The sequence below is a fragment of the Theropithecus gelada genome, chromosome 1 (assembly GCF_003255815.1).
Source record: "Theropithecus gelada isolate Dixy chromosome 1, Tgel_1.0, whole genome shotgun sequence".
Lineage (NCBI taxonomy): Eukaryota > Metazoa > Chordata > Mammalia > Primates > Cercopithecidae > Theropithecus > Theropithecus gelada.
The window spans coordinates 61,398,288-61,411,861 of record NC_037668.1 but is presented as its reverse complement, the minus strand read 5'-3'; the positions used below and the strand labels follow the sequence as shown (position 1 = coordinate 61,411,861).

Here is a 13,574-nt window from a genome sequence, read left to right as displayed (position 1 = left end):
TCACCTTCAGCAAAGACTGTGACCTCCTCCACTTAGAAAATAGAGCCTGTGTCATCACAGGATCTCCCTTGGTCTCCTGCCATCCTACCTGAAAACTCACTGCCACCACTTCTTCCCTCTTGACTGCGGTCTTGAGGGAAGGAGCATCCCTTGTGGTCTCTAATGTGTGCTCTCAGTCCCATGCCTCTCTCCTTCTCTGGAGCCCCTGTAGGGACCCCCTTCTCCTCCAAATCGTCAGCTAACCATTCAATACATCTTTCCTCCCACCCCTTTATTCTTCTCTAGCATTTCAATATGGTCAAGTTTCCCCTGTACTAAACTACTTTAACCACTCCCACCCAGGCCATATGCCTCATGAGCTGCTACCTAATTTCTCTGGATAGAGTGGTATCACCTTCTCTTCTCCTGTTGGGTGTTGGCCTCATCAGTACACACAATCCTGACAGTATCAATGTGACCTCTTTTTGCTAACCCTTCCCTGCAGAATTCAAGGCTTTTGATCTTCTTGAAACTCATTCTTCTCTAAGCTCCTGTGACCCCACTCTCCCAGTCTAGCATTCTGCTAGTCCCTACATTGTCCCTAACTGTCCTGTCCTGGACCAACATCCCTTCTCACTCTCCTTGGGTCATTTCATCCTTCTCATGGCTTCTTTTACAATCTACGAGCTGAATTTCTAGATCAGACTTCTCTGTTGAACTTAAGACCCATGTAGCTACTTCCTACTAGATATTTCTACTTGGAGGTCCCACTAGTACCTTAAAACTCAGCATCTCCTACTGACGATTCCATTCAGACCTATCTATACCTCTTCTTGCATTCTTGTCTCAGTGAGGGTACACCCAAGTGCCAAGACCAGGCACTTAGTTATATAACTAAACGTTAGCTGTGACAATAACTATTGGGTAATTACTGTCACTCCTATATCACAGTCCTACAAACAGTCTTACCTCTGGAACTGGGCAAGGGTTCTTCCCTCCATCTAAGGCCCTTCCTTCTCTCCTGCTGTTCCTTTTCACCTTCCTGGTTCCACCACAGCCTTAGGGCCTCAGCCTGGACACCACATCCTGCAAGAAGCCTTTCCTGACCCAGGACTGGGACTAGGGTCAGGTGAGCAGGGCACTCATGGGCACGAAATTTAAGTGATGGGGGAAAAAAACGCAACAATTAAGATATATAACACTTAATGCAAATTGTTTTAAAAAATAATATTAATGTGAAATGTCCATGTTAAAACACATCTACATTTGAATCAAAGACAGGCTCTGACAGTGCTGGGACTATGGTGAGACCAGTGAGGTGAGTCATCTGAGCATAGGGTTGGATCCAGGCTTTATTTTAAATGTTGGTATTTTTCTTCATTGTGAACTGGATTTATGGCATTAATTGTGATTTTCTAAAAAAAATATTGCACTAAGATATTATTTGTCATGATAACTGAGATTTTGGTGCCCCTCGAAATTTTGGAGATGAGGTTAGTACTTCCACTCTCCACACCCTATTTCCAGACTGATCCTCCAAGTTTGAATTAGGTGCTTCTCCTATGTGCATCCACAGCACAAATCCCCTGTATCATAAACACCTGTTTCTTTGTCTGTTCATTTCTTGAGGGCAGAGACCATGTCCAGATGTCAAGGATCTAGCAAAACAACTGGCACACGATAGGTGCTCATTGCATTGTGCTTAAGTGGGTGCCTGTGATTGAATGATGGTAGGAGAAAGTGATGGGTGGGTGGATGTGGGCATGTGCGCAGGGCTGTGTCTGCACAATGGGAAGGCTGGGCAGATTCCTTCATCCCCCTTAGTATTCCCTTTGTCTTAAGCCAATCACAGACTAGCTGCTGTGGGCAGGAACACAGGCACACGTACCCCACATGCATATCTCCTACAGCAATGGTAGGGCCTCGCTAGGAAACCTTATATCTGGGTTCTGCCCCTGGCAGCAGGAAGGATCCAGCTCTGGCTTCAAATGCTGTGTAACTTTCACCAGGTCTCAAAATGCCTGCAGTGACAGCCCTCACACCCCAGGCTATATCCCAGAAAGCATATCTGGGCACATCTGGAGGCAGGTGGGTCCTGCTGCTTGCTTCTCCACATTGACTTATGACAGGGGCCCCTTATTCTTTCCTTCAGATGCCCTGGAGCTCTGGGACCTGGAGCAAAGGGACCATGTTCCTGGAATGCCTCAGTGTATCCCCTCCCCGATCCCTGAGCCTGAGCAAAGCCAGCTTCAGAGGGGGTTCAGCTATGTTTTCAGCAGGCGTACTTGTAGAGGGTGAGGCTGGGGCACATGTGAGGTGAGAGGCAAGTGGGCTGACTTACATTTGAGATGCCTCACACCTGGCACATGGTCACACAGACTCCCCTGCACAAAGGAGGGGACCCTTGTTGCTCGACTTAGATGATCTCACACACACACACACACACACACACACACGCACACTAACACACACACAACCCCAGCCATAGAATACCTTGTCCTGTCTGCTCTCAGCACAAAGCTGGCAGCCTTCATTTTGCAGTAACATGAATGCAACAGTCAAGAGCCCGTCCATAAAAGGCAGTGCCTGGAGCTGATGGCAACTCTGACCAGCCCACAGAAGCCCCACAGTGTGGTAGGAAAGCCTTTGCAGAATCATCCCTGTCAGGGTCACACACACCAACTTCAGGGACTGTGGTGCCTGACATCCCATGATGGTGTCTACAGAACAGGCAGGGTCCCTTTGTCCTGAGAATCCTGGGTAGGTGTCCAAAAAACTCCCCTGATGACTCTGGGCCCCTCTCTCCCAAATCGCAGGACTCATACAGTCCTCACCTCACTGTCTAGCACTGGCTTCATGACTTCCTGTCTGTCCTGCAGGACGCCCTTCTCCCCGGAAACAGAGCTCCTCCCCCAGAAACAGAGCTTCTCTCCTTCCCTCTTCTTCCTCCTCCCTTCCACCACCCCCTCCTTGTCCATCTCTCACAGCATTAAGCACAGCATGAGTGGAAGTGGAGGTGACTCCAGGGGAAGCTCCAGAGGCTTGGCCAGGACATACTCCTTTCCAGAAGCGTCTGAGTCCTGACTGCCTCTCCAGTGAGGTAGCCAGCCCATCATGCCCACTGGGTTCAGGACCCCCAGAGCTGTCTCAGAGAACCCACTCCATGTCTGACTCACCACTGTTGACTCAAGTGAACTTTCAAAGCATACTCAGTGAGTCATTTGCTTCATTTTACCTGCTACCATCTCAAATTGAATTAAGGAAACATCTCCATGAAGGTGCTTCCACGTCAGCAGGCAGTGAACATTTATTCTCAATTAATCTCTGGTTTGAGAAAAAGACAGGGAGCAAAGCCTCAACTGCTGTGTCGTCTTGCACTTGCCTTTGCTGCTCAGAAATGGACTGTACTTGAGATCTGTCATGTGACATTAGCAGTTCAGATGCAAGATCAGGTTCAGTGAGGAAGTCTCCAAAGACTTCTAATGCTGTGGAACTTGTTGCTCCTGGGACAGGTAACCTGTGAAGAATGTAGACCCACCTTCTCCCTAAAATTGCTTCATCTCATATTGGATTTAGGGAGGGATAAGGGGTCAAAACATCCAAGCATCTAGAACACTTTATGTGGACACAGAGTCTCAGGCACTTGATAGCTGGAAACCCATTCATCCTAGGATGCTGCAATGAAACAGGACATTGCAGGATTTTTCACAAACCTCATTCCTTATAAGAACATTGAATCCTACCTGTGTCACTCTGAACACTGACTTATGGCAGAACAGCAGCAGAGCATGTCATGTGGACCTTCAGCTCCAAGAGAGGTATAAAGTCACCTTTTGTCTCTGTTTTCTCATCTTCCTGTCTTTCAGAGATCGAGCAGGGCAGTTGCGGTGACCCTGGCATACCTGCGTATGGCCGGAGGGAAGGCTCCCGGTTTCGCCACGGTGACACACTCAAGTTTGAGTGCCAGCCCGCCTTCGAGCTGGTGGGACAGAAGGCAATCACATGCCAAAAGAATAACCAATGGTCGGCTAAGAAGCCAGGCTGCGTGTGTAAGTGAGCAGGGAGGAGGCCACGCCAGGGTCTTCACCGAGAGGCAGGGGCCCATTTCCTAGCTAGTCCAGGGGCCCCATCCCTGGGAACCTTGCAGGTTGTAACAAAAGCCGCACACTGGTTGGTTTATTCTACTCCTCGGAACGTTGCTGGTGGGGTCCTCATTTCTGGCAGGCAAAGTCGACTATAGCACTGAGAACAAGTGCTCTTGACATTGGGTGATGTTCTTCAATGCCATCTTACCCTTCTTGGTGATCCTTAAGAGCAAGGAGATACCACTGGGGCTTAGCCCACCAGGCTCAGACCCAGACATTTCCTACTCACCCTCATTGCCACCACTGGCATCATCTAATCAAGCAAGGTGGAAGGGACTGGCAAGTTTGTAAGATTGTAGACACCACCAACCTTCAGTGCTGCGGGAAACTGGCCTTGCCAGGATATAAACAGTTTCCCAAAATTGCTTCATCTCATATTGGATTTAGGGAGGGATAAGAGATCAAGCTATCTTTGGACTGTTGATCTTTTGGGGAAGGGGTTGGTGTTGAGTGGTCTGTTCTGTAGAGATAACAAAGAAGCCCTTCTTCCTTCCTCTTGGATGACCTGACCATACTTTGCAGCACAAATGACATCTTAAATTTTCAGTCGCAGCGGGATTGGCAAGGATGAGGGGCTGTGTATAGCCAAGGGAGGCCCAGGCATGGTCTCTGTTGGGAAATCAAAATTTCCAGCTTCTCTGGGCTGTCACGTCTTCTCCCATCCCTTGTCACTCCACCTTCTCCATCTCTTTCCATGTGCTTCTCTCAGGGAAAGACAGGCATCCTGATCCTCAGATCCTTCCCCCGGCTCAGTGTGTTACTTGGGGTCTTGAGCTCTGCACACTAGAGATCGGTTATCCCTCGGGGCTGGGAGAGGAATAGCCTGGGAGACTGTCAGGGTCTCTGTGATGACTGAGAGTTTGGTGTATGAGTTGATGAGTTGGGATGTACCATGGTGATTATACTTTCTAAATGAAACAAAAATCACTTTGTCTGACAAAGCATTTTCATGACTTTTGAGTTTATTTATGTAAAAAGTCTTGAGAGGTTTAAAGATCAAATCACCCTTAAATACACATTGAACAAATCACCCTTATTGAAAAAAAAAATTGAATGATATCTGCCCATCTCTGCTCCCCACTGTGGTTAGAATATAGAGCCCAACAGCATTAGCCGCGTAGCATGCTGGGAGCCACAAGGACCTGGAGGAGCAGGGAGCAGCTCAGGGCAGGCAAACACAAAGGCTCTGTCCATTGCAGAGACCAAGCCCAGGGACGGGTGCACGGGGCAGGGCTCTGTAGAGGCAGGGCCTGAGAAGATAAAGGTACACACAGTGGGAGCCCCAGGTGCCATGGGGGCTTAATCTCTTCAATCCATCTAGATAAAACAAGGCAGGGAGAAATGGAGGAGGATCTAGCTTCTGCGACAAAGAGCTGGGAGGATTGACATGGGAAGCAAAACCAGCCAGCCTCTTAGGACCAGGATAAGGTTCACTGTCCCTCAAGCTGAAAGAAGCAGGTAGCAGAATGCCAGCTGAGGGACTGTTGCTTGACCCCTCCAAGAGTTTACTTGGCTCTTTGGCTCTTAGGAGCAAGTTTAGAACATCCTTGTAAAACCTTTACCAAGGGCAGAAGACCTTGAAGTGCTGCCCAGCAGGCCCTTGGTGTTCACAAGCAGGGCTGGCAGCCTCCAATGAGCTGGGCACTGCTTGCAAACAGCTGAGAAGGAAAGAGGATAGGGCTGTCTCGACAAGTACGTGTCAGTGCTCCCTGTGGTTTAAAACAAGGATGAGGGGCCTGAGGCTTATGGATGAAAGCTAAGCAGGTACTCTGGGGAGACGACATGGCATTTCTTCTTCTAGACAATTCTGGTTTAGAGCAGGATGACATCCCCAGGCACTTCTATCACGCAAGTGTGTCTGGACATTGGAGAGTAACGGGACACAGCTTGAATCTCAGGGATGCTGGCTTCCATGGAGGAAGCCAGAGGGAATGAACTGGCCCCATGCCTTTGCAGCATATAGCCAGGTCACACTTGCATTTCAACAAAGTGAGGGACTTCCATCTGCCCACTCTCTACTGAGTACCCAGCAGGCAAGCTGATGCTTTTATAGGTCCTGGGCTTTGCCCTCAGAGAGCTCATAGTTCAAGTGCTGATAAGAAAGTATGGTGATAAGAAAGGCCTGGTGCACTGAGATGACTTTGGTGTCAAAATCTGAAGACCAGGTTCTTAGTTCTAGCTCAGCTTTGTGACTAAAGCCAGGCATCTTCTCTCTGGATTTTCATGTACTGACCTATCCAATAGGGTAGCACGCCATTCTGGCTCCAAAAATTCTAAACCTCTATGATCATATTTATAGAAAAAGATCACTACGACATGAATAGTCCTCACATTTTCCACAATAAGTACCTGGAAGCTACTTTGAAAGTGGATCGTTATAGAGCAGGTCATACTTTGGTTGGGGACAGTGTTAAAGTTTGGTGTTCTGCTGTTAACTCTAGATCAAATATATTATAGTGTTATCAATAGAAAAGGGACAATACCTATAAACGTCTATAAAAATATAAAATATAAGGTTGGTCTCTGTGTTTTATAAAGTGCATATAAATGTACATACAAAAGCTCCTCTGGCAAAAGTCAGCATAAGTGCCCTAAATTTTACAATACATTAGTCACAATAAATATTAATACAATACTTGGCAAACAACATTGCCCTTTCCTTATTGAGAGCTAGAAGGGGATTGGGGATATTAGTTCAATGGCTCAAATTTCTTTGAGAAGTTGCCTGAATAGATGCAAAGTATTATATTGTTCTTCTCTTGAAATATTTTCTTCAACTCTTTACTAGGGAATTACCCTGCCAAGAATACACAAATACACTCTTCCTTCATGTTCCAAAACATTTTCTGTAGCAAGCAGAGACTTCAGAATCATTTTGTTGGCTTTCGAGCTGCCCTCACAGTAGTAGATGCTCAATAGATAGTCTTTTGTTAATTTAGGTTTTTAAGAAGATGATTTATCTCACAGTGAAAAACGTTTTGAAAGAAAAGATGGAACCAGCTTCTTTGCTCTTACTCTCTGGTCCTTAGTTAATTCACATCTTCAGGGACCCATGCTCAAAATCAATGGGAAGTAATACCACTTTCCATCCATTCAAGCTATTGACTGCCTGTCTTCCCTGTGCTGAGCACCATGCATTGGATTCAGAGTTGTTCATTCTCTGCCTAGGAAATTTGCTCATTCTGGCTATCATGGTGGGAAAACTTTGGCCAGGCTGCACATATTCTTTACCTTCCAGAAGCTTTGCCCATTTTACCTCCTTCCTTACAAAAGAATAGAGAGCATTTCCCATACAATCTTGTCCAGTTATTCTTCCACCACAAGAGATACAATGGGAAGGAAGATACAAATAACTGATGGTGGTTTGCACAATACTTCATGCTTTGTTGACAGGCTGGCAGAATGCTTCACACTTCTTAAGGAAGCCAGGGAACCAATTATCAATCCATTAGCAGCCACTTTCAAAAGAAGCTTCAAAACAGCCTTCACCAGAGATATGCCACGAATGCATGAATGCACACTTTCCTTTGCCATTTTGTAAACCACCTTAAGAAGATGTGAATCCTAATTGCTCAGTTCTTAATGTGTATAGTATATGTGTGAAATGTGAAGGCAGGGACTTCTTGGATGTATACGATTTAAGTTACAAATCAGCAATCTAATCTTGAGAGGTCAAGGGAGGGAAAATTGAATCCTTGGGTGCTCAGGGAAAATGTCCCAGAAAATACAAGACTTGAGCTGGGCTTTTGGAGAGTTGGAAGGGAAAGTAGGATTTTCTAAACAGAGATGCTGTGGGAAACAGCCCTCTGCTGGTATCTTCCAGTCCTTTACCCTGACTTCCTCTTACTTCTCCCACCTTCTGTTCTGGTAACACACACACACACATGGAATGAATTGGGTAATGGGATCTGCAAGAAGCTGGTCTCTCCCGTGGACCATTACTCTAGAGTCGAGTTTCTCAAACTTAGCACTATTGCTATTTTGGCCCAGATAATTCTTTTTGTGTGGAGCAGTCTTGTGTATTATAGGATATTTAACATATCTCTGTCCTCTGCCCACTAAATACCAGTAGCACCCGCCCCACACACCAATTGTGGCAGCCAAAAATATCTCTATACATTGCCAAATATTCCTTGGGGGAAAAAAAATCACAGATGAAGAACCACTAGTCTAGGATAACTTAGTTTTGTCAAATTCCAAATATGAAGAATCCTATGGATTTGTGTTTTAAGTGAGGCTATGATTAAAGTCTGTAGCATTATGACAATGGGAAGGCATGGGTTAGAGGAGGATGCAAATTTTATTAAATGTTCTACATTATTGGGAAGATATGAGTCCTCCCTACTATGTTATGGAGTATTTATTCTCTCAATTTATAGATTAAAACAAGGTTCAAAGAAATGTAACTAACACAATGGCCATAGAACCACTAAATAATAGGCTGGAATTTGAGCTATTAATTGACAGAGCAGCAATTTGCACCCAGGTTCTTGCTGCAAGTCCTGCACTCTCTCCATTGCGCTAGATTTCTAGAAGTTTAGGGATCATCTGAAAAGTAAGGCCAGGGAAGCCTTAGGGCAAAATTCTAGGCCAGAGTACAGAAGCAAACTGCTGGCTGAGTTACCTTCATGAAGTAACAAAGGTTGACAAGAGTTAGATAAATCCAAGAAAGATAGATTTGTGACCCTTATTGGAACTCCGTCAATATTGTATACCCCCAACATACAATATACTGGAGTTGGAACCTCTTCTTAATCTTTACTTTTTCTCCGTTCCTTCTACCCATTCATTTATTTATCCATCTTGATTTATTGAGTGTCTGCTATGTACAAAGTCAGCTGCATAAGAGGGTATGGCTGTTTCTGGTCAAATTCTAAACTGAAGGGCCTTTGGGGATGATCCTCCTCAGGTTAAAGAGACAATCTCATGGTGCCATGTTCTATATAATGTGCTGTAACTCTATCTCTAGACGTATCTGGAGCTCAAGGGCCAATACTTGACGTAGACTTTTGGTATGTTCTCATATCTTTAAAGTTTAAGCTAATTTAATGGTTTAAATAAATCTAAAAGTTTAAATAAAGAAAATATTCGTATTCTCTCTCCCTTAAACCAAACTGACTTCAAATTTGACCAGTCTTTTTTTATTCTTACCCATCTATACACATATGTTTTGTGGTCTTCATCAGAGTGGGCATACCATTTTGCATTCTATGTTTTAAAGCCCATATTCTGTTGTGAATCTTACCATGTTGCTACATGTATTTCATAGTTATCATTCTTAAAAATCTATGGGTTCTTCTGTCAAGTGAGTAAACCATGACTTATTCAACCAATTATATTCAATTATTTTATATAAGGCTATAATGAACATCTTCAGGCCTATGGCTTTTTCTTCTCTTGAATTATTTCCTTAGAATAAATTTCTAGGAGTGACATTATCGGATCAGGGCATGAATATTTTTATGACTCTTGATGCATACTATTGTATGGTTCCCCCCATATATTGTGTCGGTTCATAATGCCGTAGCAAAAGCTGTAAGATTAAGAACAAGATTCATAAAATGTGTGATCTTTCCATCTAGAAACATGGCATGCCTCTCTTTCATGTGTATCTGCTTTCACTTTTCTAAAGATAACAACTTTGTGGTTTTCTTCATTTAGGTCACATATATATTGCTTGTAAACTTTGTTAGCTTCACTAAATTCCAAATATTTGTGTGGCCTTTTAAAAGCTGCTAATAGCTAGAAGTTGAATCTAATTCTGTAGCACACCTTTGTTGACTACTGTAAAGAGCCCAAGGTTTAGTGCCGCGAGTTCAGAGATGAATTGAGCACAGTCCATGTCCTCAAGGAGCTCTCTTCATGTGGTGATAGACACCATTATGTAAATGAAGCGGGCCCTTGTGGCTTATAATTTAGTTTTTCAATGAGAAAACATTGGTGCTGTGAATATTAGGTTCATTCTTTTATTTAACACGTATTTATTGAGTGCCTGCAATGTGGCAGGCATCATAGTCGGTACTGAACAGAAGAGCAACAGCCCCTCTTCTCATGGGGCATAGACTTGACATCATCTCTGTTAGAATGGTTGGGCCCGAAAGATGAGAGGCCCTGCTCAAAAAGGAGACATCCAAGAGGCAGCAGCGGGTTCTGGGAGAAGCCATAGGGTTTGGTCCTATGCAAAAGGGACACGTTCCATAGATACATTGACGCACACATAAACACCCATGTACACACGCACGCCCACACTGCAGGACTGGGTACTTGGGTTTGCAATGGTTCCTATAGGGGTTGGCTGCTGCCTAATGGATGTGAGTGAAGAAGGGAGGTGGGTTTATGGAAGCACAGTCTGGAGACAGACTACTGGGTAGCCATGGGCCAGAGACATGTCCCTCCTGGGGTAAGAGGTATAAAAGAGGTGTCTGGAGGACTGCCAAGATTGCCATTGCAGGACACTGGATGGAGACTTCATTCTTGGCCTTTCTTCAGCCCACCTGGGTCCAGACCTGTCTAGGAGGGACATGGGACATTTGCTGTTTCCAATCCCTGTATAGCGACTATTGGTACTGACATGTGGCTACTGGGGTGTTGGTATTTTCCTTCCCATTTGAAGGCATTCTTTCTAAACTGTCTATAGAAATTCTTTGTAGTATTTGATATATGTATTTTCCCAATCTCATTTTCCCTTTTTGCTTTCTATTTTTCACTGTATAGTTGTCTTACATTTCTGTATAAACAAATCTCTCAGTATTTGTGATTTCTTTTCAAAGCTGACAAAGTTATTCTGCCATGAATCTGAGAAACAGTTCATTTTATTTTTGGTTATTTGTCAGTAACTTGATTTTTTAAAATATAATTTGTTTATCTGGAGTTTACTTAGATGAATGTATAATATTGTCCAAACTATTATGCAGTTTTCCAACACAATTTATTAAGTAATTCATTTCCCTTTTGATTTGAGGGAAATGAATTGTTTTATTACATACTGAATCCTCAAATGTAGTTAAGTCTATTTCTTGAGTCACCACTTTGTTCTGCTGCTCTATTTCTATCTTAGCACTGGTATTGAATAATTTTAATTGTTGTTTTATAATGTGTTCTAATATCTGGCAGAGCTAGAAACAACTCCTTCCTCCCTTAATTATTTTCTCTTTCAGAATATTCATTGTTATTCTCATCTGTTTGTTGTTCAAGATTAATTTTAGAATCATTTTGTCAGAGTAAAAAAAAATTCCTATTGGGATTTTGTATGTGCACTCCTGTTAAAATATAAATTAACTTGAAGAAAATAGGCATTTTTATAATACACAGCCCTCAAATCCAGACACATGTTTTTGTTCACCTACTTTCATTTTTCTAAATATAACAGCTCCATGGTTTTCTTCATATAGGTCACATACATTGCTTCACATACATTGCTTGTTACCTTTATTCTTAAATAGACAGGTCCTTTTTTCACTTCTCCTCCCACCCTGACCTCAATGCCACATGCACAGGTGAAGCATGCTCTATTTTCCCTCCTCTCTATGGCTGAAACCTAGTGTTCCCTGTAAACATACAATCCCAGATTTTCCAGGACAAATGTAATTTCAAACATCATTTCCCTTGGCCCGGAAAATATGATCACAATAGCTAGAGTCCTTGGAAATTGCCTTTTTCAAATGATCAGAGCCAGAGTTGGGATCAGCAAAGGTTTAAATGCATCAGCCTCAGCATGGGGGATAATATTCCTGGGAACTGTTTGTGATCAGGCCAGGGACGGTGATCAGCGTGAGCTTCCTCTGCTTAATGTAACATTCTCCTCATTTCCCTAGACTTCCTTCAAGGTTTCATTGACCTACAGATGGCCCCAGAAAATAAGCAGGGAACTTAGGGAGTCCCAGGGCTTCCTCCCTCTGTTATCCAACCCTCAAGAGCCTGAACACTGAAGACCTGTGTTCTCCCTTTGCTAGTGGTGGGCAGAGCGGGGGGTGCCCACTTTATGGAGTGCTCCCAGTGATATGAAGGGGACGTCACCTTGAGTGGAAAGACAGGGGTGGTAGCAGGGGGAGGGTCTGTATCTGCTACTGTACTGGAGAATGGGCACTAGTCATAGCTAGTCAAGCATCCCAGGGCCATGGGGCAGCCTGAGAAGGGTATGCCAGAGTTGAAGGAGTCCAGGGCTGAAAGAGCTGACCCTGGATGAAGGAATGGGTCACAAAGGAGGCTGCTGGTGTTGCCTCTCAGAATGTACAAGGAGATGGAGTCCATTCTTGTGCTACCAGGCCAGTGTAGGTCACATCATTGCTTGTTACCTTTGTTTTCAAATAGGCAGATACTTTATGGGAGAAGGAAGCTTCTGGATTGAATCAGGTCCTTACCCAAGGGAATAGGGTCTATCCCGGCTGAGTATATCCCTGACCCAGTCAGCAGCTTCAGTCTCCAAAAAGAGACTTCAGTCTCACATCAGAGACTAGAGAGGAAACCATGAACCAGAATAGAAGCCCAGTCCCTGGGCTGGGGCATGCATATTGAAGAAGGGTTAGCAGGAGAGGGAGATCCTAAAACTGAGTGAACCTATGGGTATGCTGGGCTTCTCACAAGCCCACCAGTGACCGGCCCTGTGCAGCCACACACACCTTACCCCACCAGTTTGTGGGAATGGACCTTCCCAATGTACCATCATGCTTAGCTGGGCTTGGCTCAGAATCTGGCTGTAAGAACCGAGCCCACGGGATCCAGGTCTTCAGTGTACCTGGCCAGGGTGAGATCACGCAGACTGAAGGGATGGCTCACAAAGGAGGCTCCCAGCATTTCCTATCAGGATGTCCAAGGAAGTAGTCAACACTTTCCCTGCCAGGCCAGTGTGAGTCACATCACTTGTTTCCTTTATGTCTAAGTAGTCAGGTACTTTATAGGAGAAGGAAGTGTCTTTGGTGGCTCTGCCTAGTCTAAAGTAGACCCAAACCCAGCTAACCATTAGAATCACTCATAGGCCTTTTAAAATACAGAATTCTTGACCTTGTCCCCCAAAATTCCAATTCAGTAGGTCCAAAATGGGGCCTAGGAATTGTAGTTCTAAAAAACTCCTAGATGATCTAGACATTAGGTCATATTTCTGAACAACTAGTATGGAACACATACTGTATGCCAGTTCCTTGGGGGAAGTTTTGTGTCATTTCTGTGAGGTTTGATCCCTTGAATTCGTCTCTTGAGTTCCTTTCTTGAATTCCTCTGGGCTAACAGGAAGGCTTGAGCTCTTGGATTACATCATGCCAAGACACTTTTTTCCTAGCTAATACTTGTGTCATGCCAAGATACATGGGGTTGTGATGCATGTGGTGATATGTTGTGTTCATATGCTGTTGCTATTCAGTTGGCCAGGCTGAGCTGCCGTAACTCAGTTGTTAGGATGATTGTAGTCTCCTAGGGTCCATGGGATGTTGACCTCCATGTTGGTATCCCATCAGG

The 13,574-nt window shown here is 44.4% G+C and overlaps 1 protein-coding gene across 1 annotated transcript in view; it reads left to right on the top strand.

Moving 5' to 3' along the window:
- CSMD2 (CUB and Sushi multiple domains 2) overlaps positions 1-13,574 on the top strand; it is a 655,178-nt gene that overhangs the window by 397,127 nt on the left and 244,477 nt on the right. The window contains exon 13 of the mRNA XM_025355777.1: positions 3,846-4,028. Within this exon, the coding sequence (XP_025211562.1) occupies positions 3,846-4,028 (183 nt within the window). The remainder of the gene's footprint in view (positions 1-3,845; positions 4,029-13,574) is intronic.